This window comes from Rhineura floridana, chromosome 4 (genome assembly GCF_030035675.1).
Source record: "Rhineura floridana isolate rRhiFlo1 chromosome 4, rRhiFlo1.hap2, whole genome shotgun sequence".
Classification (NCBI taxonomy): Eukaryota; Metazoa; Chordata; class Lepidosauria; order Squamata; family Rhineuridae; genus Rhineura; species Rhineura floridana.
The window spans coordinates 184,545,991-184,572,715 of NC_084483.1; the positions used below are offsets into that span (position 1 = coordinate 184,545,991).

The 26,725-nt window shown below is 40.3% G+C and overlaps 1 protein-coding gene across 4 annotated transcripts; it reads left to right on the forward strand.

Annotated features, from left to right (window-relative positions):
• The first annotated feature begins 810 nt into the window (after window positions 1-810).
• SOCS5 (suppressor of cytokine signaling 5) lies at window positions 811-24,816 on the forward strand. 4 transcript variants are annotated; one of them, XR_009762425.1, is made up of 2 exons: window positions 811-1,222; window positions 13,646-14,110. XR_009762425.1 is itself a non-coding variant. In XM_061625442.1 (2 exons), the coding sequence occupies exon 2, from the start codon at window positions 21,456-21,458 to the stop codon at window positions 23,052-23,054; it is 1,599 nt and encodes a 532-aa protein (XP_061481426.1). In that variant the 5' UTR covers window positions 859-1,226; window positions 21,444-21,455; the 3' UTR covers window positions 23,055-24,816. The 4 variants fall into 4 exon arrangements, 3 of the variants coding, with proteins under 3 accessions (XP_061481426.1, XP_061481425.1, XP_061481427.1); XM_061625442.1 differs by lacking the exon at window positions 13,646-14,110 and adding an exon at window positions 21,444-24,816 and having other exon boundaries at window positions 859-1,226; XM_061625441.1 differs by lacking the exon at window positions 13,646-14,110 and adding an exon at window positions 21,444-24,816 and having other exon boundaries at window positions 859-1,222.
• The last annotated feature ends 1,909 nt before the right edge of the window (window positions 24,817-26,725 follow it).

Here is a 26,725-nt window from a genome sequence, read left to right on the forward strand (position 1 = left end):
AAAAACTATTAGCATTCGCAATGTTCCCCTAAACTCCGGATTTTGCGGGCTTCTCAGCCCACTACCGCCAATGAATCACAGCTAGTATACGGACCTTACTTTTGTACCACGTCAATCTGCGGCCCGCCTTTGGGCCTCCAAAAATTGGGGAAGAGTATCCCACAATAAGGAATGTCCTCCATCATACTCGCAAACAGACCGAGTAAATTTCATGGATGCTTCCTCAGAATAACCAGCATTTCTTTATGTTATGGTATCTCGCCACCGTGACTACTGTATTGGCCATGGAGTCGAAGGGCTACTAGAGTACAACGCTGTTCCCACAAACTACGTGCTTGCGGCTTAACAAACGCGCAATAATAATGAGAAACATTTTTTATTTTGCTTTCCCGTGTGCAGAGCATCATGGGATATGCAAATAAACCTGTAAGCTGTTTTGCGCACCTCCACGAGGAAGGTGGGAGGCGTTGAATCGGAGTTTTACACTCACGTTTATTCAGGAACTTCCTTTTGTTTCAGTGGGACTTATTCCCTCGCACCCGTGGATCCGTGATGAAAAACACAGTTTCTTCTCAAACCAACACCTTCCCTCCTGTCAGCTATGCCCCATTCCAAAATAGCCGCTTAGCCGACACCCCTCTCCAATTGCCAAGCAAACTGCCCGCAGCCAAGATGGGCGGCTGGGGTGTGTGTGTTTGTGTGTGTGTGTGTGTGTGAGAGAGAGAGAGAGCGAGCGAGCGAGCGTGGTTTGTACGTTGGTTATCCCTATGGCCGAGGATTGGCTCTCTGGTTTCTAACGAGAGGGGAAGGGTTGCGTTGTCGTGTTTTCCTTTTAGCCCTGCCCTCCGCCTTGGCTGAGCCTAACGGTTGGTTGAAGGAAGGGAGGCTGTCTCTTCGTACGATTGGCTGAGGTACTGTCACTCCATCCTTTCCCCTCCCCCTACCGTTCCTCGTCCTCCTCCTCTCTGCTGTCCCTCTCTCTCGCGCTGTCTGGGCCTGAGGCAAGAGCTGTTTCGCAGGCCGTGTGAGGAGGGGACCCCGCGCCGTCCCTGCGACAGGAGGGCACGCTCGGCGGTGATGCTGGGACCCTGGAGGGAGCCGGTGCGGCGCTGAGACGGGGCTGAAAGGCAGGAAAGAGAAGCGGAGACAGAGAGAGATGCGCTGGACTTCCAGCTTCGCTAGCCTCAGCGGCTGCCTCCGGCAGTACTAAGCCGGCGTTTAGGTAGGTGAGTCCGGCTGGTTTGGGCTGATTAGCCGGAGGGCGAAGGTGGGTTGGTGGGCAGAAAGGGAGGGGGAGGAGGCCCGGTCAGCCGTTCCTCTCCGGTCTTTTGTGAGGGCGACATTCCGTGGCTGCTGCTTCCCGCCCCCGCAGGGAGGCTATAACTTGGGGGAGGGGAGAAAGGCATCCTTCTCTCCCCCCCCCCCCGGCAAATATTCTTTCTCAAAATCTCGCTGGATTATTGCAAGGCGAGCAGCTCTTTGGGCTCTCCTCGGAGAGGTTCTTTTCCCCACCACCACCCCTAAGAAAAAGCAGCCTTGTGGTATCCTTCCCTCTTCGTAGCAGCCTTAGGCCCCTCTCTGGGAATTGTTGCTCCAGAAGTCTAACCACAATTAATGTAATTTTCTTTAAAATCTTGTAGAGGTTTTGTGGTTTAAGGGGCCCGATAACCATGGTTTGTACGGCGACCGTCAAGATCTGGCATGACCCAGGTGCTTAGAATTTAGCTCTTCATTCATTCATTCATTTAGCAAGTTGAAAAGATGGGCAGGTTTGGGTTTTTTTGGGGGGGGGGAGGTGTAGTTTTAAATTACTGCCTTACTGCCTGGCCTTGAGTAGGAGTGGGTTGTAGGAAGAGTTAACATGAAATAATGTCGGTGGTATGTGGGGGGTGGGTGGGAGGCAGGTAAAGAGAAGCTATAGACATCCTTTCCTCAGATTTGCTGATCGAGAGACAGTTTTTGTATTGTATTTATTGGTAATAGGTGGGGGTGGCAATTATTTTTATGACCGCATCTATGTGGTCAGTGGGAATGAGTTATAGTCAAATGTGTGACAAGAATTAAACAAAACTGGTTTACAGGATTTTCTTAAGGCTGCTTGTTGTCTCCTTTAACTTGTTTCATTTGTTTGGCTTGGCAGTTTGCCTGCAGCTAGTTTCTTAAGGTTATTCCCAGAGGTGCTTATGGTACATTTTCCCCAGAGGTGCTTATGATTATTCCAGTGGATGCATACCCATTCCATCATTCATAGAATGCTCTTTCCTTAAAATCTCCCAAGCCTCATTGACTTGTTCATATGCTGAGTTAGATGAGTTACTTTATTACATATTACCTTACCAGTTGTGATGATTATTATCAAATGGGGTATGTAAGAAGTTATTTAATAAGCAGGTACTATGAATGAATAAAAGACCATATAAACATAAACTGCCTTTTACTGAGCAAAACTATTACCCTGTCAAGGCCAGAACTAATTCTGACCAGCAGCAGCTGTCAGGTTTTGTGCCTTTGCCAGATCTCCTATCTGAGGTCATTTAACCGGCACTTTAGCATGCACAAAACATGAGCTCTCCCACTGAATTCTGGTTCCTCCTTATTGTGGTTCTGTGTTTAAAAGGATTGGTTTTGTATTGAAATTCATTGCCACCATGGACGAACTGAATGCAGCTTCAGATGTGATGGATTTTGTGTCCAGAAGCCCTCCTGCGTAGAGAGACCCACACATATAGTGTGCATATTGTATATGGTAGTTATATATAGGTCAGTGGATGTGTATGATTTTGAGTAGGGAGGCTGCAGCCATTTTCAGTCAATGAGTTTGTAACTGTGGCACACAATTACATGTGACTTGAATGCTTCATTCTACGTTACAGTACTACCTGTATTAAATTTGTCATGTTGGAAGCAGTCTTGGATAAGTCACTTCCATTCAGTTATTTATCTGTCAGTAAGATAGGGATAACATCCTACCTCATAGGTTGGTTTTGTGAGAGTGACAGGGAAATACTCTATTCAAGTTCTCTGCACATAGCTAAGTGTTAATGCTTAATGCAACATTTTTAATACTAGCTAAAAATGATATGTAATCCTTAAAAATGAGTTAGCATACAGTCTCACTTTAAGATGAGCCTTGGTAGTAAAGTGTGATGAAATGGATTTATCATAAAATATGAGTTTGAATGTTGGTTATGTGCCAGAAGAATCAAACTCATCAATTTGATTATGACTTCTGAATGGTCTATATTTTTAAAAACGTAAGCGGATTCTTCTTTTTGAATGGGCAGTTATTGCACAACCCCCATATCTGCTTCATTACCCTTGTCATGTACTCTCATGGCATTAGTAATCGATTGATGCCATTTTTTAAAGCTCGCATTTGAAGTCTGCACACAAGACATAATTTGCAAAAATAAAGTTTCTCTTTTTGTAGACCAGTAGTTTTCACATAGGGCAAATTTTCACATAGGAAATGTGTCATTTCAAAAAGGAAAATATACAAGCTACGTTATCTATTTCATATTCATTTACTGAGCACCATGTAATCTGCAGTAGCACTTGCAGCATAAATAAATACTTAGTAAGAAACCCAGCTATATTGTCTAGATCATATTACCCGGTGAATATATATCAGATCACAATCTTGTGAAATTGGTGGGTCCTCCCAACCCAGAGTTTTCTCTTCCAAGCTACCTCACAACATATTGCAAGCATAAAATCATGATATAAAACACAATGCTTCTAAAAATAGAATTGCAGCATTAGAGTTAGGAACCAGAAAGTATATAATTATGCCTCATGCCTAGATCTCATTGCAAGTTCAGAGCCTTATAGTCCAGTATATACAAGTAGGTTCATTAATTTCATTGTGACACACTTCATATGAACACATGAAACTGCAATCTCACCCAGTATGTGTACCATTGACAAGCAATGGCTTTCCAGAGTCCAGTTGTACATTGCATTGTGGCCTTAGAAAGAACTATGTAAAAATGTTCCCTGTGTAATATTAGGTTTCTTTTTGTGTGTGTGGCAGCAAAAACATTTGGTTATGAAACCTTTGCCTTAAGACACAGCGCTTTGTCGAGCAAAAGAGTTTTCCTAGTTCTATTTTAACCTTGTAGTGTAGATGCATACAATACTTACTTTGATTTTAGGTCTTTTTCGCACAAGATGATGTGTACTATTTCTAGAGTAAAAATATCCAGGAAATGCTTTCACCTCAGGACACCATGCATAGTGAATGAAGAGCTAGCTTGCCTTGCAAATTAGCATGAAATAAATTGTTCATTCCAGGTCACCTGTAGAACACTGAAATTGAGCGATGTGGATGTACCCTGAGGAAATGTCCATTTGTGCAAACGTATCTGGCCTTTTAGTAACTTAAGACCTCAGTCAAGAAACTCTTAATGTGAGTTTTGGAGTGCTTTATAAAATTTCATAGATCAGCACCTGAGGCTGATTGTAGACAAGTAATATCTGCCAATATGCTGTAGGTTTGTGGAAAATTTCCAATATCTGTAAAATCTGGTGTACACAGTGTGCCTCAATAAATTTATATATATTCTTGAAGTAAGGGCCTCAGAAGAAGATGAATCTTCCACTGTGGATTTGTCATAGTGAAGTGTGTTTTTGGCAGCCTACTGTGAGCATCTTTCAGTTTGTGAGATTTCAGTACTGACATAGTTGGTTTTTTTTTATTAAAGCTGCCAAAGGGAGACAGAGCAGGGCATTCTCTAAATTAATTAGGTTGCTGGGAGCCTTGTGAATATTTAAAACAGCAGAAATTGCATTGTTTGCCTTTGTTCTCTCTGTTTGCTGCATGTATGTCATTCTGAGATTAGTACTGGGTCAGTCCTAGAAACATTGTAAAGAGTTCAGTATAGCCATGAGCTAAGATTACTGAGTTATTTTATAGTCTTGGATGAATTGTATGTAAAGCATTTCAGTTCTTTTCCTGTTCAGTATTAAAAACAGCATTTCTTAGAAAACCAGGTAATACTAAGGAAGAAATGGGTTCAGTGGCTTGGCAGTTGATATACTATAGTTGAATTTATTGAGGTTAGGGAAGTCTAAACTACTGTCCTTTTATGGTCATGTAACAGATTTTCCGTCTAAATACTGAAACTATGGTGTTCATAGTTTTTGGTAGAAACACTGGCTGTGCTAGCTGGACAGAAACTTCAAGGACTTGGGTGGTTACTGTTAAGCTCTTTTCATTAAAATGTTCTGACTGAAAGTTTTAGGCTTGGTTTAGATGTAACACTGAAACTTTGCCATTGAATCCTTTGTATAGACCACCTGACTGTAAGCCTGGTCAGCACCGGAACAACTCTGTGGGTTAGATATGTATGTGTGTGTATGTGTGTATATGTGTGTGTATGTGTGTGTGTGTGTATGTGTGTGTATGTGTGTGTATATATATATATGTATATACACACACACACATATATATATACACACATATAGATATATAGAGATATAGATATATACATACATATATATATATATACATATATATACATATATGTCTGTATGTGGCAAACTAAGTTTGAATGTGTCTCTTCATGGCTGAGAAGAGATTTGAACCCAGAGCTAAGTCTGACACACTATTCACTGATCCTGATACAAAATGTGATCCTCAGAGTGATTACAGACTTTATTTTGGGGATAGGGCTGAAAGCCAAAATGCAGTAGAGGTTAAGTACTACCATTTCATTTGTAATATTAGTCAGCAGTTTGATATCACCAGACATATGGGCCGAAGAAGTTCCATCCGTAACTCAATTGTAAATGCATTTCTACTTTGGTTGTTCCTGAATTCTTCTTTGATGAATTGCCACATTTCATGATCTTCAGTTTGTCAGAAGTAGTGGAATGTGTATTTTAGAAGAACCAGAATAAATGACGATTCTCTAAACCACCCTTCCCTAATGTGGTGTCCTCCAGATGTTTTGGACTATAACTCCCATAATCTTCAGCTAGCATAGCCAATAGTCAGGGATGATGGCAGTTACAGTCCAGAACAGCTGAACGGTGCCACATTGGGAAAGGCTGCTATAAGCCATGTACTCTGCATTGCTACTTTAAATCTCCTAAGCATATTTACTTTCTAGTAAATTAGGCTGTGCAAACCTAACCCCATTTACCTGGGAGTAAGCACCACTGATTTCAGTAGGGACTACCTCTTAAAGTCCTATTTCAGACAGATATTTAGAAAGCATATTTCAGATTAGGCTCTAAAACGTTTGCATTCATTGAGCAGGGGCATATACCACACACATAACTGTTGAGCTAATGTATGGATTTCCAAACCAAAACATTAATTCTGAAGTCCCAAGGCCAGTGTTTCTTTCATGCTCATGGCAACTGTGCTATTGGATCAAGCTATAAGTGCTTCCAAAAAGTAAACTGTTGGTAAATTAAAGCAGTCCAGTGCACATTTCGAAGTAAATCCTGTTTAGTAAAGTATTTCCCTTTAACACAACTGTGAGTTTGTGTTGATTTACGTAAAATACCTGTTTTACATTGGCAGATAACATGCCATGTATGCTCATATTTCTGTGACTTACCATGAAACAAAGATACAAACCAACAACCTGTCATCTTTTTTCCTGTCTATCTTGGATGCTTTCCACCTTGTCTGTTTTTTGGCTTCCAAAATGTCCTTGCAACCTCTGCCACTTCAAACACTGTTTCATACAGTTTGGTTTGACTTATACTTCCCTGTCACCATACATTTGGATCATAGAGGGACCAACGGTCATTTATCCAGAATTCTGCTTAAAGGCAGAAAAATCCACCCAGTAGTGTTTTGTTTCACTTTGTGTGTGTAACTTTACTTTTCCATAATTTTCTATGCAGATCAAATTCCCCATTATTGCTTCATTTTTAATTGGACAAAATCATATTTTTATTTTAGTAAAACAGTGATTAGTAATAGTCTGGGCTACAGCTGTAAAATTTCCAGGAATTTTGAAGCCATTGGGGGGGGGGAACAGTTGTTTTCTGGATTTTTTCAGGAAAAATGGAAATTTTTGGAAAAACTGAAAAAATGCAATATTAGCACTTTTTTACAGATTGAAAGTCATTTTGTTACTTCAGGAACATAAAATGTAATTATGTACAAGTTGGTTTGGCATAAAATTATCACATTTATATTAAAAGTACATTTTATTCAAACAATTATTACAAATTAAATTTACATTTTAAATTTTTACTTTTTTTGTAACAAATGGTAGGAGCACCTGAACTGTAAGGTACACCTGAACTGTAAGGAACCTCTTTCATTTTGCCACTTTATGATGAGCAGGCAAGAAACAATTTTAAAAAACCCAGAAGAAACCTTCAACATTAATAACAAAGAAAATTATTATGTCTCCGCTAGTCCTTCGCAGTGTCAAGCAGACATAAAGCATCCATTCCCATAAAAAGAACTGAGACGGGGGGGGGTACCAAGATTCAATGAAACATTTTATTCATCATGCTAAAATAAAACGATGAATCATGCTAAAATAGAACAAGAGCCAGTGTGGTGTAGTGGTTAAGGTGTTGGACTATGACCTGGGAGATCAGGGTTCGAATCCCCACACAGCCATGAAGCGCACTGTGCGACCTTGCTCAGTCACCGCCTCTCAGCCTCCTGAAAACCCTATCCATAGGGTCGCCATAAGTCGGAATCGACTTGGAAGGCAGTACACACAAACAAAATAAAACATTCCATAATCCATTTTTTTCTGAATTTTTTGGTTTTTTCCCGAGCCTTCACATCTCTAGTCTGGGTGCCAGATGTTGTATATGTACAGGTTACAGTCAACCTGTAATTCCGGTGTGCCAAATATGTTGCTTTACTTTATGCGCAGATGCCATTCTAGAACCTTTGGACAATTTGTGATACTCTGCTCTAATGGTTCGGTAACCAAGAAAGCTGAAATTGCTCACTCAGCAAGTATGAGAAGCAGGAAAGAACAAAAGGGGGAAGTGGGAAGAAATGTAGGCAGCGTGTGGATGAGAAAATAGAAGGGGAACTGAGGGAATGGAAAAATGAAACTTAAGCATCCAGCTTTAATATAAGGTTTTCATTTTTGTTGCTTAGCACTTTCAAATATATCCTTCTATTAACTAACAATAATGTGTACTATTACTGGTTCCAGTACTCAGGTAAACTGAACCATTTCTAGCTACGTAAGGAAACTGTTAACTGAACAGCAACTTCAGTATTTGAATGAAACATATAAAACATATAAAACTCCATCTTTAATGATGTTGGAAGACACCTTGCAGGTCATTTGTTCAACTCTTTGCATTAAGGATGGAAGTTTAAGACACGCTAAACCCAATATGTTCTTAGAAACCTCAGAGAAAAGAGTCTACAACCTATTTCATGTATTGGCAGTAGTCCATTTCAAGCTTTTAGAGCAGCCCCACATAGAATGCTTTGCAGTAATCCAGTTGTGAGGTTGCCAGTGCATGGACTACTGTGGTTAGGTTGTCCTATCAGATGAATTACTGTTGATTCCTGGTATGCTGTTTAATGCTAATCCTAATGCATATTGCTTGCCTAAATGAGTGTGTGCTCGTGCAGTTCTGGTCAGCTATGTTAGAAGATTGTTTTAGGTTTTGGTTAACAAGCAGCCAGAAAGGGGGAAAAATACAGCCTGCATTTATCCCTGGTATCTGGCAGTACAGACATACACCATGGTGGGGGGATGTGGATTTTAGTAGTGTGGACTGCCTTCAAGTCGATTCCGACTTATAGCGACCCTATGAATAGGGTTTTCATGGTAAGCAGTATTCAGAGGGGGCTTACCATTGCCTCCCTCTGAGGCTGAGAGGCAGTAACTGGCCCAAGGTCATGCAGTGAGCTTCATGGCTGTATGGGGATTCGAACCTTGATCTCCCAGGTCGTAGTCCAACACCTTAACCACTACACCACACTGGCTCTCTGTGGATTTTAGAACTCCTGTCTTTTCCTTTATCCCAATATTTCCTGCAGGATGCTTTTTTTAAAAAACTGTCCAGTACTCTATTTAAAAGGCTTTGCCTCTGAGAAACCTTTTGATATCCACAGGAAGGAGATACTCCTGTTGATAACATTGTGCTGCTGTCTGTTTCAAAATTCACCTAGAAATGAGGTTCTGGGAATATATAAAGCAATGAAGAAACTTGGAGAATAATCCGACTACAAAGATGCTTCCCTGGAAAGATGCAGTTTACTTACCATAATACCTGGGAATGTCCAGCAAGCCAGTGATCGGCTCCAAGATTATTGCAGTTGTGGCTCTGACTCACTGCAAATGTCTAGAAGAATTCCTGCAATATATGAGCTTCCTTGTTTGCTGGAATTAGTGGTGCAAGCCCATGAAAATGTTAAGGTACCTATACAGTGCCTATATCTACTTGGAGCTTAAAGATCCATTGCCATAGTCACACAATATAAAATCTTGCCCAAAGGTGGGTAGCAGCCCAGAAAATCTAATTCAAGGTACCATTTTAAAAGCTATAAACCAGTACGGTATCATAAGCTTTATTACGTAAGGCAACACAATTGCCAAAAGTTGTACAGTCTTTTGTATAGGAAGTTTTTAACTCCTCAATGGGATTTGTGATTGTGTAGCTATACGTGAGTGGTATTATTTAAATATAGCAGCATATAGCTCTGTCCATGGATAATCTGCCCCCTTTTAAGAACTTGATTACTTAAGCATGCAGCAGCTCTGTAACAATGGATCCTCCCCTTCTGAAGATGGTGTATTTTGTGGAGGGGAGGTTCTTTTGTCACTGTCACAACTACTATCCAATAGGTGTCCATTACTGTGGCACCAAAGGTGTACATGCAGATCCCAGGAATGATGGCTGTATTGGCTTTTCCCAAGAGCTGCTTGAAGTATTGCAGAATCCTGCAAAGGCTGCTTGACCGGAGACTGCAGTCCTTTTCATGCACTGTTTGTAGATGGCAAGCATGGTGAAAGGGGCTGCAGGGTGGTATGTTTAGCCCTGCCCCCAAATTCTCACTGCTCCTTCTCCTGCCTTTGCTGTGTGAAGCATAACTTCTACAGCAAGGAGCTTTCCCTAAGCATAGAGATTCCCCACATCCAAATTGTGTAGGGAGTCTCCACACTTCAACAGGGCCCCCCAATGCGGAAATTAAACTGAACATGGTGACACTAACAGGAGCAGCAGTGTGGCCCTGCTGCTCCTTCCAGTAGACTTGCCCTGGCTAATGATGGCACAAACTGCACATGTGCTTCATTTGTGCAATGATAGTTCATTGAATACCATCTCTAGAACTCCATGGGAGAACTTAATTCCTGACATTGTCTACTACCTGGAACCCATAAATCTGCCCATCACTGGGATTCTTCTCACCCCAGTTTTTCTAGAGTTCAGCTCACTTGAGTCGCATCTGGTTTTGACAGCACGTGGTTTCCCACTGCTGTTTGCCCTTTAGAAAGGGATGTCTTTAGAACCTTTCTGACAACATGAAGAGTTGCTGTTGGAAAGAGCTTATATTTAAAACTATCTTCAGATATATCTTGCAACTTTAAAGTTTTTTTTAAAAAAAAGTTTTTAAGATGCTTTATTTTAAAGATGCTTTTAGAGTTTTGTCTCTTGTTTGCTACCCTAGGCTCCTGGGAGGAAGGGTGAGATAGAAATGTAATTAATTAATTAATAATTCCGTTCAGACTTGGAGAATCATTGTCCACTGTGCATACACACAGTAAAATGGGCATGTATACATAATTGCTTTGGAGGCAAGGTCTCCATTTTTCACAGTTTTTACTAAAGGGAATGCATCCTGCCCAGGAAATTCATGTTTGAAGCTACCCTTAACCATCTTCATGAGTACCCAGTTCCATTCAGTGGTGGCTGCTGCCTCTGATTTTCTCTAGAGTCCTCTGACACAGCCACTCTTTGCCTTGTAGTTCTGGAAAGGGAAGTAGTAGCACCAGTGTTTTCCCTTCTCAATAGCGTGCTGCAAGTGAAAGGAAAACTCCATCTTCCTTCCTTCTAACCCCTCTCCAGTTGTTGGAGGACACAAACTCAGAGCCTTGCATGGAAGCCTGGAGAATATAAGACTCTAGGTCTTTTCCTGGTGATTGACTTGGTGTTTGTAGGGCTGGAAAAGGTGCAGAAAAGGACAAACAAAATGATTGGGTGCTGGAACAATTCCCCTATGAAGAAAGGCTGTGATGTTTGTGCCCTTTTTCTTTTTTCCTTGTGTTAGGAAAAATGCAAGTAAAAGCTGATATGATGGATTCCAAGTTTATAAAATTATGCATGGCATGGAGAAAATAGTTAGAGAAGCTAGAACCACCAAGGAAGCCAGTTTGACTTTTAAAAAAGGTGCTGGGAATGAATTTGGGATGACAATCTCAATCTTGGTCCGCTTCAAGCAACTGGCTAGACATGGCTAGAGATGGGTGAGAGATGGAAGGCATTTATGTGCAAGAGTGGTTTTCTTTAATCCTGTATCATGAATTAGTGTGCATGTTTACTCTTGACTTAAGTGGGGTCTGTATAACTTGACTGCACTAGGCTTCTACTTGCTTTCTTCTAAAGAGCAGTAGTGACCCAACATGTTAAACTTGAATCTGAAGGAAAATACTGCCTATAATATCAGTAATGGTTCATTGACCTATTAAAAGGTACTGTGTCACTAGTTTTGTTTATCAAAAATGGGTAGTTGAGTCCTACCATCTTCCACTAAAATGCCTGGACCTTGCAGAACATAACAATCTTTCCTTCAGCAGAATTGTATTCAATCTACTTGTGTTGCCCAGTTTTAAAACAGTCTGGAATTGAACCACGTAACAGCAAAATTGGTTACACTAATCAAGATGACAGTTGCTAGCATTCATCATTTCTTTGTCAGAAAACTTGATTGTGCTTTTTTTCTAGCAATGCAAAATTAATTGTCTTACTTCTCTCACTGTGTTAATCTGATGATCTCATTAACTAAGCACCCTTTGGCTGTAATCCTGTAATGCAGTGGTTCCCAACCTGGGGGCCGGTACCCCCAGGGGGGCTGCGAAGTAATCCAGAGGGGGCCGTGAACAGTAAAGAAATGAATTATTTATTAATTTTTTGAAAAAAGTCTTCACTCCTATACTGTCTGCTTTCCACTGCTGCTGCAGATGACACCTCCCCCTTGCTCCAAACGAGAGGGGAGGCCTTTTGCTGAAGCGCCAGAGCATCTTTCAGGCGCACTAAGGGCAGGCATCTGCCTATAAAATACATGGCAGATGCCAAAGGAGGCTGAGGGTGGAGCTACCAGGAAGAAGAGGGGATTACTATCACTGATTCCCGTCTCTTTGCACTGCCGCTAGTGGCAACGCCCTTACTTAGAATGAAAGGAGAGGGCTTTTTGTGAAGCAAAAAGAAGCAAGCCTGCAAAGAAAGGCTGCTTTCCCCCTTCCTTCCTGGCAGCCAGCCTGCCTCCCTGGGGGGAGGGGGTCACAAAAAAATTCAGCTTATAAAGTGGGTCCTGTGCTCATAAAGGTTGGGAACCACTGCTGTAATGCATACTCTTACCTGAAACTAAATCCCATTCAGCTTAATGGGACTGACTAGACATGCATAGGATTGCACAGCCAGTCTTCAGATTTGTTTTTCCACCCAAAAAAGGACTGTTCCCACACACACACACACATGTGTGTGCCTTGCTGACATAACAGTGCTATAACTGTTGGGTATGCTTTAATTTGGATTCCTGCATTGAGCAGGGGGTTGGACTCGATGGCCTTATAGACCCCTTCCAACTCTATATGAACTGCCTGCTGAGAGTTCAGTGAGGCTTACCCCCCCACGTAAGTAGGTATAGGATTGCAGTGTAAGATGACTAGCTATGGGCAAACTACACTTGGTGCTTTTTATTTAAAAAATCAATCAATCATGATGAAGAATGTGGGACTGCTTACTTCTAGCTTGGCCAATCTAAAATCAGATTGGATTGAAAGTTCTTTTAGATGCTACCTTTTCAGCTGTACTTTGTCATGAAGCAACAGTGTTTTAAGTAGTGACTTTTTCAGTAGCTAATTGATAGCCACTTGATTTCTCTCCTTCCTCCCCCCCCCCCAGAAGACAATGTGGTCTGCTGCCCTAAGGTGAATGGAGCAAATTCCATGTTTTATTCTTGCTTGGTTATAAGTCTTTTCCTTTTCTACTGTTGTGAATATGAGCAGTGTTTTTAAATTAGTTGGTGTATTGTATGTTAAGAAGCTAGCAGGTGGGCTACAGATATTTGGGAGATGTATTTTTGAAGTACATCCTATACAAAGTAGTTGGATGTTTTCTTTCAAGTTAACAGTTAATCATTTCAAGTGAACACTTTTAAACAGTGCAATCCAGATAAGTGTCTATAGCAGTGTTTCCCAAAGTGTGGTACACGTACCCCTGGTGGTACGCGAAAGTGTTTCAAGGGGTATGCGGCTGAATGGGGTTTTTTTGTATTTTATCATTGGGTTTTAGCAGCAAAAAATGTGTGCGTGTGTTCTTTTAAGGGAAAATACAGTTCTTGTGATTTCTCCAGTTTCTCACACAATCATGTGAGGGAAGATCAATATAACAGTGGTTTATCCTGATGTTATTCAACGCGTAGTCTCTTTTGCTCTCAATGCATTCCTTGTCTTTTTGTGCACCCCTCCAGATTCTCATAAGACTCGGACACCCTTGCAGTGACTTTGGCCACCAAAAAACGCTTCTACAAACAGACAGATGGCGCACAAAGATATTTATGCGTATGCTTGACTACAAAAGTGTTCACACCGGGAAGCGGGGAAGTGAGCTTTTTTCTCTTATCTTCAGCCCTGCAGCGGCCATCTTGCCAGCCACTTCCCTCTTGGGGAATCTCCTGCTCTTCGGCTGCAGAGCTGTTTTCCCCCCATCCTGCCTGGCCTGCCTGCTCATCAGCTGTGAATTTTAGGTGGGAGGTGTGAATCCCCCGCCTGCTCCTGCGCTGCGTGCCTGAGTGGCTTCCCAGGCAGGATGGGGGGAAAACCGCTCTGCAGCCAAAGAGTGGGAGATTCAAACCTCCAGCCCAGGCAAGCACTGGCTCTGTAAACCCTCTGCATGCTGCATGATTTTTGGCTGGAGTCTCCGGTTTTGGGGGGTCCCCTCCGGGTCTTTATTTCCAGAATGGTTTTTTTGTTTGAATAATAGTTATTTTAATTATTAGTATATGAATTATTTCTGTTTTTGAATATATATTTTTGTTATATAAATATGATTTCTATTATTAAAATGTTTATTACTTGTATTTATTTTTTTACAAACATTTCATATAAAATTATAGGAATTACGAATGTGTTATAATACCTTACTCCTCTCCCAATTATTTTTGTAAAAGTTTGGTACGCCGGGAAAATCAATGTCTCAAAAGGGGTACGCACATGTTGAAAGTTTGGGAAACACTGGTCTATAGGATTGCAGCCTGACTTTATAGGCGAGGAGTAATGAGTGAACCAGAACATACTTGCCCTCAAATTATTGCTTTCAATAAAGAGGTCATTAAGAGGTCATCAAGACTTTACTGGCTGGCTGAATGACACTGTTGACTCTGCCCACCTGTTTTTATTTTAACTGTGGCAATTATAAGCTAGGAAACTTAAATATAGCAGTACAAAAAACATTATTTCAATGACTCACCCACAGCTTTCTTGTCCAGATCAAGAACACAACTTTATGTAGATGCATTCCTGTGGACTTTATTAAAGAAGGTTGTGAAGTACATAGTTCTAGAAGTGAAAACCCATAAATAATGGAACATGGGGGACAAGTTGAAGACAGTGGGATTGTTGTGTCTTTTTTGTGATTCTGACAGCTGCCTTGTGAATTCTTGGATTAAGTGTTGGGGATATAAATATTTTAGATAAGTTGTTTCTACTAGTCCTGTTTTCTGATAGCTTTTGGGAAGGGGTCACATAGGCACTGAAAACCTATTCACAGTTGTCAGAATTCTACGTTGTATTCTACCAACCCCTAACATGAAATTCCCAAACATTGTCTCAAACGCATGCAACATTTCTGAATTATCACTTTAATAAACGGAAACCAGTGCTGTAGCAGTTTCCAATTCCCAGCTTCTGTGACATCATTGTTGCTCAATAAGTAGAGAAGGCTTAGAGACTGACGAGCAATTGAAGTGGTGGAGTTCAGGGAATGTTTTTCTCATACAAAGAAAAGCATTGCTTTTTGAAGTAGGCGCTTAAACAAACTAAAATGAAGGCTTTAATATTTTCTGAAATTACATCACAGGTGAGAAACTTTGTTGAAAGAAATGGTATCTGGCAAAAAATTAAAACACTTTGAGTAAACATCTTGGTGCTTATAGCTCTGGTCACTGTAGACTCTGCATGGAAAATACCGATTTTCCAGAAAAGGTATGTTTGAAGTTTTAATTCTTTATTTATTACATTTAACACTAAATGGAAATGGACTGCCTTCAAGTCGATTCCGACTTATGGCAACCCCATAAATAGGGTTTTCATGGTAAGCGGTATTCAGAGGGGGTTTACCATTGCCTTCCTCTGAGGTTGAGAGGCAGTGACTGGCCCAAGGTCACCCAGAGAGTTTCATGGCTGTGTGGGGATTCGAACCCTGCTCTCCCAGGTCGTAAAAACACTCTAAAACATAATAAAAACAGACTTTAAAATATATTAAAATCAAAACCTCTTAAAAAACATATTAAAACAAAACATCTTTTAAAACATCTTTTTAAAAAAGCTTTAAAAACATCTTTTTAAAAAAGCAATTCCAGTATAGACGCAGGTTGAGATAAGGTCTCTACTTAAAAGGCTTGTTGAAAGAGGAAGGTCTTCAGTAGGCGCTGAAAAGATTACAGAAATGGCATCTAATATTTAAGGTGAGAGAATTCCAAAGGGTAGGTGCCGCAACACTAAAGGTCTGCTTCCTATGTTGTGCAGAACAGACCTCCTGATAAGATGGTATCTGCAGGAGGCCCTCACTTACAGAGCACAGTGATCTATTGGGTAGGGATATTCTTGTATGTGAGATCCTATTCCCCACCCTTTGCTTTCATCCCTTCTTCTCAGTGACATCTGATTCAACTGGGTGTCCTTACATAATTGTTGCTAGGTCTCTTCTGTGGCATAATTTCAGTAGTCAGACATCTAGTATATTGATTAATTTAGAAAAAATCCCTTCTGCTGACTGACAGTCAACAAAGTTATAAACTTTAAGTGACCTAAATCTTGCCATAATTATTGTTCAAAACCAGCACTCTGCAATATTTGGTCTTAATTTCTTTAGCTGGAACTCACACAAAGCCTACAAACACGTAGTAGAGTCTATGCATTTTGGGACAGCAGAAGCAGGATTGCAGCTGTCTACCGAACTGTTTTTGCACGTTAGACACAACATGCAACTAATACCTATGCAAATATAGACCTGATTATATATAGTCTTTACGCTACTCCAGCCAACTTTACCGGGTAAGGATAACATGTTGTTGGGCCTATATGTGCTGGACTTTATCCATGTTTCCATTTAGGAGCATGCCAAAACTGGCAGGGAATTATAGGGGAAGGTGACGTGGAATTCTTCCCTTACTATATGTCTGTGTGAGCCTGTGCCCATGTGCATGTGAAGGTGAACTTCAAGGAGATTGGCAAAAGAAATAATGTATTCTCTCAGCCCTGCCCCTTCTGCAATCTCATGTGGGACTCATATTTTTCCTACATATAATGGCAAATACATTCTCTGAATGTGAATCTTTGTGTAGTACCATCCGTGCATAAGGAAGGTATCCAGACTTGGGGAGGGGGGCCCAGAGTTTTCACAAGTCCAAAAAACTGTAAAAGGGGGGAAACAAGGAGGGGCAGTGAAGATTGAGCTTGCTCAGTTGCAACAGAATGCTGAATGTCTGGGGGAGGGGAAATGGAAACCCAGTGAGGAGGAGGATGCAGTGGGGTATCCTGGAAAATGGCATAACTGGCTGGAACCCTGAATAGGTAGCATTCCCCAGTGCGACATTAATTGTAGGTCCCAGTTCTACAATTATATTAGTGAAAAATAATGCCGTTGTGATAACCTGAGGTCAGGGCAAATGTTTATATAAAACAAATGAAAGTTGTCTGTTTCACAGTACAGATATTTATAGACTTCATTTGCCTAAATGATACTAAAAATTCTGTTATGGGTATTTTGGTTATGAGATGTTCTTATTCTGGATTTTTTTATTATATTGACATGATAAAATTCATGAAACTGAAAATGTTGCTCTTGACACTTTTTACAAGATTGAAATGACAATTGCTAAAAGTAGCAATGCAAAAACCTCTTCTCAGATAATTATTGTTCAAAACTACCTCCCTACGCTACTACAGGGATGCAGGGCGGGATATAAATCTAATAAATAAATTAAATAAATAAAACTATAAAATCTAATGAGCAAATTGTTCTCCTACTGAACTACCTGCGTAGCATACTGGCACTGAGGCCGAGCTTGAATCAGGAAGTCCCTGGTTTGAATTTTGCCTCTGCTGTGGATTTACTAGATGGCCTTAGCCAAGCCATTCTCTCAAACTCAGCCCCCCCCTCCACATCTGCAGCTGGGGAGACACACAATACCAGGGTTGTTGTAAAGATGACAACTTTTGGCAGCTAACTTGAAAGTAAATTCAGTTGAAAATTAGAATTTGATTTGCTATGGTGTATAGTAGAATTGGGAAAAACTAAATGTAGGTGGTGCTGGGTTTTCAATTGCTACTAGTTTTCTTCAGAATTAGAGTAAAACAACTAAGGATCCTACACTTGCTCAGTTGTAAAAGAACACACTACATAAACGGCAGCAGATAATAAATCTCTCAGAACATCTTAATTAGGACTACAATAGTTGTCTTGGAAAGAATATTTTGTCAGTGGATTCATTACTTAACACTTCTACCCCTAAAAAAGACATGAATGGAATGCATGTTGGTAAACATGTATATCCTACAAGCATACTTGTCTGGAAGCCGAAATTGCTTTTCAACTCCCTACTGAGTCTACTCTTGGTAACAAAAATGGTTTTGCTTCAGTGTAATGTAAAGAATAGCCCTTCACCTGGCCTGCTAGGTAGTTGAAAGCAGCTTACAGACAGGGATCCACAAATTTTGGCTTGCCTTAGTAGCCAGCCAAATGTTTGTTCCCCAGGATCCTGGCCCTCTCCCAAGGATGCCATCTTAGCCCTAACCTTACATTACAGAAAATGAAGTCTGGTGTCATTCCCCTGTTTCCCTATCCAGCTTCAAGCATGGAGCAGGGGAAAGGGCAAATATCTCCAGTTGCACTGTGCTGTAGAATTACACCACAATTGCAGGTACAATCTCCAACCCCCCTTTCAGGGTTAATTGCTTGTCTGAGTGCTTGGTTTAATTGACTGTTAGAGCACCTTGGAACAAGAAACTTCAGCCGCCTCCCCTTACAGAAGTGGAGCGCTGGACCTTTCCTTTCAACCATGGAGTGAGGCAAGTAGGGATTGTCCCCCTAATTACTGTGCTATGCTTCCAAAGTGCAGTGTAATTGTGTGAATGATCCCCACTGTCTCCCCAGCTCCAAGGCTAGGTGAAAGATTAGGGCTCATGTTTGTGATGGGTGGCCCACTTGCCATGGTAAGCAAGCCTGTGAGAATTGTGGGCTCCTGCCAATTGACATAGCCTATTGGGCACCAGCCTGTCCTTTCAGGCATGCTTAACCACAGTATATTATGCCCCTACATCCTCACTTTTACTTCAGTTTCAGTGTTTCTAAGCTGAGCACATAGTAGCTGTTTTCTCCTATTGGGCTGAATTCCATGAACCGGGAAATCTGCATTCATTTTCCAGCCATCATTTTCTCAGCAGTCAAATATCCTCATTACAAATAAGGAGAAATAGGGAGGTATGTGAATCACGCCATAGCATTGATTAGGCTGATATGACAGAGTTCATCTTAAAAATGGCCTTGTTGGTAGGGGGAGACTGCCTGTTCAGCTAAATCCTTAATGGAGGGTGGATCACAACTTGCTGTGGCAGAAACTGGGAACAACCAGGTCTAGTTCTCATTTTAATATGAGGTCAGACAGATAATTCTGTCAAAGAAGCGGTGAGTAGGCTTGAAGTCACTGCTGCAGATCAGTGTTGTCCTTCATGCCCTGGTTTTGGCAGGGATTGGCTGGCAACACATCGGAGTTTCTAATTGGGAACTCTGGAGTGTAGCCAATCCCAGTGGGACTTGAAGTCAGTGCTGATCAGCTGATTGGTGATGACTTCAAGTCCCTCTTTCGGCAGGAATCAGTTCCAATTAGGGTTTCATGTGTGGAACCAATCCTAGCCAAAAGCAGAGCTAGCATTTGGGTTCATATTTGAAAGGCACCACATAAAAAGCATGTTGGATCAGACCAGTGGCCCATCTAGTGCAACATGCTGTTCTCACAGTGGCTAACCAGATGCCTATAGGAAGCTAACAAGCATGAGTTAATCACAAGAACACTCTTCCCTCCTGCAGTTTCCAGCAACTAGTATTCGGAAATATACTGCCTCTGAATATGGATAGTCATAATGGCTAGTAGCTATTGATAGTCTTTTCCTCCATGAATTTGTCTAATCCTCTTTTAAAGCTATCCCAGTTGGTGACCATCACTGCCTCCAGTGGGAGCGAATTCCATAGTTCAACTATGCGCTGTGTGAAGAAGTATTTTCATTTGTCTGTCCTGAATCTTCCAACATTCAGCTTCATTGACAGTCTACAAGTGCATAATCTTATACTCTTTTATCAGGTCACCTTGCTTGCCTTTTCTCTAAGCTAAAAATCCCCAAATTTTTGGTGCAACCTTTCCTTGTAGGAGAATTGCTCCAGCCTTGTCATCATTCATTCACACAAGCCCCACTTGCTGAGGAACAATTGGGAGCACATTTTAAGACTCTCAGTTGTTCCTTTGCAGCTGTGTCTTTACGTTTACATACATGATGTCATGTGTGGAACTGATGGGTGTGACTTGGGAAGAATGGTTGTGCGGCTCAAATTAGAACCCTTGCCAGGCGTAATTAGGCTCATGGGCCAGAGGGTTCCTACTGCTGCTCAAATATATATAAAGAAGCCATAAGCAGATACTAGATGAGCATCTCTGAAATAATGGTTTAGGTGTAGGACAACCTGATGATGTGGGTTTAGAACCAAATCTCTCTTACAGTGTTATATCATTTCTTATTTATTTAATTATTATTTGATTTATATCTCGTCCTTCCTCCCAGCAGGAGCCCATTTTAATGGCAACTACAAAAATTGCTTACCTGGAAAGCTAATATTAGAAAAGGGATGTATATTTAGTAGTCTTTTGATATTGAACAGCAGCTGGGGAGGGGGGAGCCAGCAGCCAGCTCAAATGATCAGGCAACACTTCACATCACCAACTGCTTTATGGGTCATCGTTGAGAATTGTTGCTTAAATGCACTTGAAGGTTCATAGGAATCCTTTCACAGGGTGTTACTAGTATTATTGTGGATCTTGTTTTTAGCTCTGTCTTTGCATTCTCCTCTTTGATACTTTCTCCCAAAACTCCAATATTGCAGTAAGATAGTCTGTGTCAAAAAAAAGTTGAACAGAAGATCTTGTTAGTGAACCCCTTAAAAGGCCAATAGGCTCAGTTTTAAAAGTACTAATCACAGATAATAATGATCAAAATCATTGCTTTTATTTTGTAACTTTATCTCTTACTGAAGTTTGGAAATCTCAATGATTAAAATTAAAATTATGTAATCTGATTTTTGCACTTTAAACGTTTTTGTAATATTTATTATGCACTTTTTATGAGATGTATTTTGTATTTTCTGTTGTACACCGCCCAGAGAGCTATTGCTAGTCGGGCGGTATAAAAAATCTAATAAATAAATTAAATAAAAAAATAAAATAAAAATGAGTATGAAATCCCAGTATTGGGAGCTGTAATGAATACTGTAATTATGGAGGTTATACAAGCATGTATGTTATGCTACATTTGATGATATTTATATCTGTCTGTTGAGAACAAGGACTATGAAATGAATGTTTTAATAAAAAGAGGATCACTAATGCTGCTTTGTAGTTGTAAATCTTGCCCATGTACATATCCAAAACATCAAATCTCATTGCTAAAATTACAGTTGGAAACATCTGTGCTCCATCACATACAAATGGAAGTGTCATAAATAAAAACTTCTAAATACTTTGGGTGGAGAGTATCAGCCTGAGAACTTACTCACGCACCCCATCCTCTCAAGTTTTAATCTTTTAAAAAATGTGTTTATTGTAAGCTACCTTGAGGGCTCTGTTGGAGCGTAAAAGGGGAGAGGGATAAAAATACAAAGTTTTCCCTTAGCTTTTCATTTTGTGCATGACTTGTCTCAATACGTTTACAGAAAGTCATTTTGATTCTTTATTCAGTAAGTGACTTACCTAAAACAATGTCTTCCTGTCTTTCGAAATTTAGGTAACCTAATCCATGGGTAAAGTTGGGAAGATGTGGAACAGCTTCAAGTACAGATGCCAGAATCTCTTCAACTCTGAAGGTGGAAATAGAAGTGAAAATGTAGATGTAAACTCAAATAGTTCTTCAGTTAGAGATAAAAGTGTGTTTGTGCATGATCCAGCTGAGCAGCGACCAAGCAGCCCTTTAAGAGATGTTTCTTTACAACTGAGTCTAAATTCTTCAAAAAGCTCTGCAAGGAAAAATCAAAACTGTGCCACAGAAATCCCACAGATTGTGGAAATAAGCATTGAGAGAGAGAGAGACTTGGGCTTTGCCACAGGAGCTAGACTTGCACGAAGGGATTCCTACTCAAGGCATGCACCATGGGGTGGGAAAAAGAAACATTCCTGCTCCACAAAAACCCAAAGCTCTTTCGAGAGTGATAAAAGATTTGGCCGTTCTCGCTTGCAAAGGAGAGAGAGAAGATATGGTGTGAGTTCCGTTCACGACACAGACAGTATCTCAAGCAGGACCATTGGGAGTCGTTCTTTGCGACAAAGACTGCAGGATACTGTTGGCTTCTGCTTTCCTATGAGAACTTACTGTAAACAGTCCAAACCTCTCTTTTCTAACAAAAGAAAGATCCATCTCTCTGAACTAATGTTAGAAAAATGCCCTTTCCCTCCTGGATCAGATCTGGCCCAAAAATGGCATCTAATTAAGCAGCATACAGCTCCAGTGAGCCCACACTCAACTCTTTTTGATGCATTTGATCCTTCTGTGGCTTCTACAGAAGATGAGGAGGATAGGCTCAGAGAAAGACGAAGACTCAGTATTGAGGAAGGGGTTGATCCTCCTCCCAATGCTCAGATACATACTTTTGAAGCTACTGCACAGGTTAATCCGTTATATAAACTGGGACCAAAGTTGGCCCCTGGCATGTCTGAACTGACTGGAGACTGTAGTTCAACACCACAGGGAAGTTGCGATCTGGAGGAAGACACAACTACTCTCTGCTTGCAGTCACGTAGGCAAAAGCAGCGGCAGATGTCTGGAGAGAGCCATAGCCACGTCAGTAGACAAGGAGCTTGGAAAGTACATACTCAGATTGATTATATACACTGCCTTGTCCCAGACTTACTTCAGATTACTGGTAATCCATGCTACTGGGGAGTAATGGACCGCTATGAAGCAGAAGCCCTTCTAGAAGGAAAACCTGAAGGCACTTTTTTGCTCAGGGATTCTGCTCAAGAAGACTACCTCTTCTCTGTGAGCTTCCGCCGTTACAATCGGTCTCTACATGCGCGGATTGAGCAATGGAACCACAACTTCAGTTTTGATGCTCACGACCCCTGTGTGTTTCACTCCTCCACTGTTACAGGGCTTCTAGAACACTACAAAGATCCTAGTTCTTGCATGTTTTTTGAACCCTTGCTTACAGTTTCCCTAAACAGGACTTTTCCTTTTAGCTTGCAATATATCTGCCGGGCAGTGATCTGCAGGTACACTTCATATGATGGGATTGATTGTCTCCCTTTGCCATCCATGTTGCAGGACTTTCTAAAGGAATATCACTATAAGCAAAAGGTTCGAGTGCGATGGTTGGAGCGGGAACCAATAAAGACGAAGTGAACAGAGTTCAGAGTCCCTAGTAAGCTCACTAGAAAATGTGCTTTTTTGTGCTATACAGTATAACTGCAGTAAGCACATCATTGTTTAGCTTTTTCCTTTTTTTTTTTGCAACATTGTACTTTAAGCTTAATGTGTTCATGAGTGTGTTCAGATGCTGCCTGCTATTAATCAAGCCTAATTGTTAATACCTCTTGAAACAATATGCAGAACATAAAATCACACTTTTAAAATGTAGGCTTTCAGGTTATAATTGGCCAATTCTGGAATACGTTCTTTTCTACCACAATTCCTGTAGTAATTATGTAAGGCAGCTATTGGGCATTGACAAAATTCTATTCAATTTCAGGATTCAGAACAAAGTGGGTTGCTGGCTTTCTTTTTTCCTTTTTTTGAACATTTGAGCACCAACAATTGTGTTCCAATGTAGTTGCTTTCTCAGCAAAACCTGCTACATTTTCTAGTTCAGTTTTCCCCATGCCAGTTTTCACATTAGAACTTTTTCAAGATGAAAAATCATGAGCAACAAGGGAAAAAATGCTGTCACCTAGCGCTTCTAAGAACTGAACACATGCATTAATGAGCACTTATATGCATCTACTCTGTATCAAACTTTGGTTTTAAAAAGGGCTTTCTCCCAGTTAAGTACACCTTAGTGTATAATTGTATGAGTGTTAATAGATTAATCAGCTACCTAAGTCTGCGTCAGTTTGCATATGACTAAAATGACAGTTCTAAAAGAAAAGGCATACTTTCTTTTATAGAGAATGATTGCACATGGTGCTTTCTGTGATACTTTAGGAGAGGCATTTGTTACAGCATGACTTGGAAGGGGGAATGCCTCTTCTAAAGACGGCATGTGCAGTTTGCACAAGTACTTAAAATTTACACATTTTTAATAAAATCTGTTACATAGTTAATTTGGGTCACCTTTAGTTGATCAGATGGGTTTTAATCAATTGTCTTAAGCAGTGCAGCCCTAGTTCAAAAAATAAAATTTTTAGTAAATTTTAATATACATAGAAAGTTTCAGTAACTCCTATCTAACAATGCAATCTTTCATACATTTACTCAGAAGAAAGTTCCATTAAATTCATGGGACTTAACTCCCAAAATAAGTGTGCGTGGGACTGCAACTTAAGTCAGCTACTGGTGTTGGCATAGTTGTGCAGATGAGCTACGCTCAACCATAAGGAACCTGACAATAATAATTGGAACTTAGTACTAATTGGTTTTCAAATGGTTCAAAACAGCATTTTTAACTGTCTGCTAAAAACTATCTAGCTTAGCTGTAACTTCAAGCTGATCTAGAACAGGTAATGTTCTGTCCCACTTCTTTCCCTTCCTCCTCAATGCATCATAAGTAACATTTCAGGCTTCGTATAGTTAGCGTTGTATTTGTAAATGGTGTAGCACCTTTTTTGGTAAGTTGTAGATCTTGAGCAAAATACTTTTTGAAAAGTTGCTCTTGTGCTTCTGTTGTTTCTTTTCTTCTCTTTATGGACAGAACATAACCTGTTTTGTCCTAGCTGTGTTTGCACTAAAATTTGTGTTGGAGTACAGAATTCCTTGGTTTTGCTTATGCATCCTGTACCAAGGACTAGTGCTCCCTAGTTTCTTACCCAGTTGCCACAGTATGTTCTTCTCCATGGCTGTGACTGTGAGGTAGGGAACTCCAAAGCTGCATATGTGTGTGTTTTTCCTCCGCTTGCTGTGCCTTGTTACAGCTTTTTTGTGCTAATAAAGTACAGTATTTTCTGTGTTATACTTGCATATTTGCTCTTTTATATTAGCATAGCTTCTCTTGCAGCACTTAGCCATTTTTTAAAAAAGCTTTATCTTATATTTTGCACAAATGTGCAACAGAATAATTACTTGACAGGTCACCAAATTTCAACATAAATGCAATTTTCTGGAACACCAAAATACAGGTGTTTCTAAGCACTTGGGGCCATTTCACACATTACATGAAGACAGAGATGGGTTTTCCATAGGGTACACTCAACAGCTGATGCACATCACAGCTCCCTGAAGTGGTTCTGAATGGGATGTGTTTTTTGCATCCACACGTTATGTTTTTTAGGTGTGCACTTATACCTTAGATGTGTACCTTAAAAAGAACAACAACGTAATGCTTGAAGTTGCCCTGGTAGTCATTGCAAAACCGTAGCTATACAGAAATGTCTACAGTATCTGTCCACTTCAGAAATGCAAATTTATATGACCAGAAAGCCCTTGTAGATTATAAAAACTGTGTACATCATCCCATGTACACAAACACAAGTTTTGATTGTTACATCTGTGCTTGTGTACACATTTCTTAAATAATGTGTATGTGTTTGTGTGCAAAGGCTTGTAATGAATGCTTCTTAACAATTTCTTTTTTGATTTCTTTGGTTATAGAAAAGTGCCGTAACTTTTGAAGTTTGTCATGCTTGAAGTGGGCCTAAGTCAGGTCGTGTTTCTGGATAAAATTTGTTAGCTATCTGTCGTGTGCAACAGTGGTAAAGGGTATTATTTATACCCTTCCTCCCATACACAAGGCAAAACAATTTTATTTTTATTTTTGCACTAGTGAGTTTATAAAGAATGCATTGAATCAGTAATAAAATATTTGAAAATAGGATGTTGACCATCTTTTATAGTAGATGGCTAGGGCTGCAATCCTCTATCTAGTGTCCTGGGAGTAAACCCCATTGAACTCAGTGGGTTTTACTTTTGAGAAGACATGTATAGGATTGTACTGTAAACTGAGTTAATATTGAAATATTGTCCACTTGTTAAAATACTATATATCGACAAAGCGTAATGTATTGTCCACCACATTTTAACCAACTTCTAATGTATTATATGCACTTAAATGTGAACTTTGGTTCAGATACTTACCACAATCTTCCTCACATGGTGATAGAATGGGCTTGTGCCTCTCTCCTCCCCATGTACATAATATAACCAGTGGGACACGTGATTCATGTAGAATCTTGTACGTCTGGTACCCTGTTTCATGTCATTTTTCTCTTTCAAAAAAGGGGGGAGAGAGAAGGAAGTATATATCAAGCCATTGCATATATGAGATCCCTGAGTAGAGTGCCCACTTCACTTTAGTTACTGGAGTAGGGAAACTTGTGCACCTCACAAAATTGCCACTTGCGTCTGAATCTGGCCAGAGATTTTTTTTTCACCAAAGAGGTTGAAGGAACATGTCTCTTGCTCATAAACCAAAAACAATCAAACCAAAGTATCTTAAGCATAACTTACTTGGGTAGAATATGCAATTCAACAGATAGAGATGTGAAGGCCTGGAAAAAGACTAGAAAAATTAAGGGGGGGAGAGATGTTTTTTCCTATTTCCCCCCAATTTTTCCATTTTTTAAATGAAAAATAGGAAAAATAGTTTTTTTCTGCATTTTTTGTTTTTTTCAGGCCTTCGTATCTATTCATAGATCATGAAAATGCATATGATTTAGCAGCAGTTGCTCATAATTGTTTTTTAATGCAGTGTAGACTCAATATACAGAATTGTCCAAAGTCTTTCTATTTCAAGACCAGAAGATTGCTATACACTGAAAAGCTATTAAAAGGAGTTAATTTAGACTCCCAGAGAGCACTTTAAAAATGTTAGTTTGGAAAACTCTCATTAGGCTAGGGCTGAGGGAAAAACAAAAACGTCTAGG

Coding starts and splice junctions, on each gene's coding strand:
- SOCS5 (XM_061625442.1), top strand. CDS start 21,456: ATGGGTAAAGTTGGGAAGATGTGGAACAGCTTCAAGTACAGATGCCAG.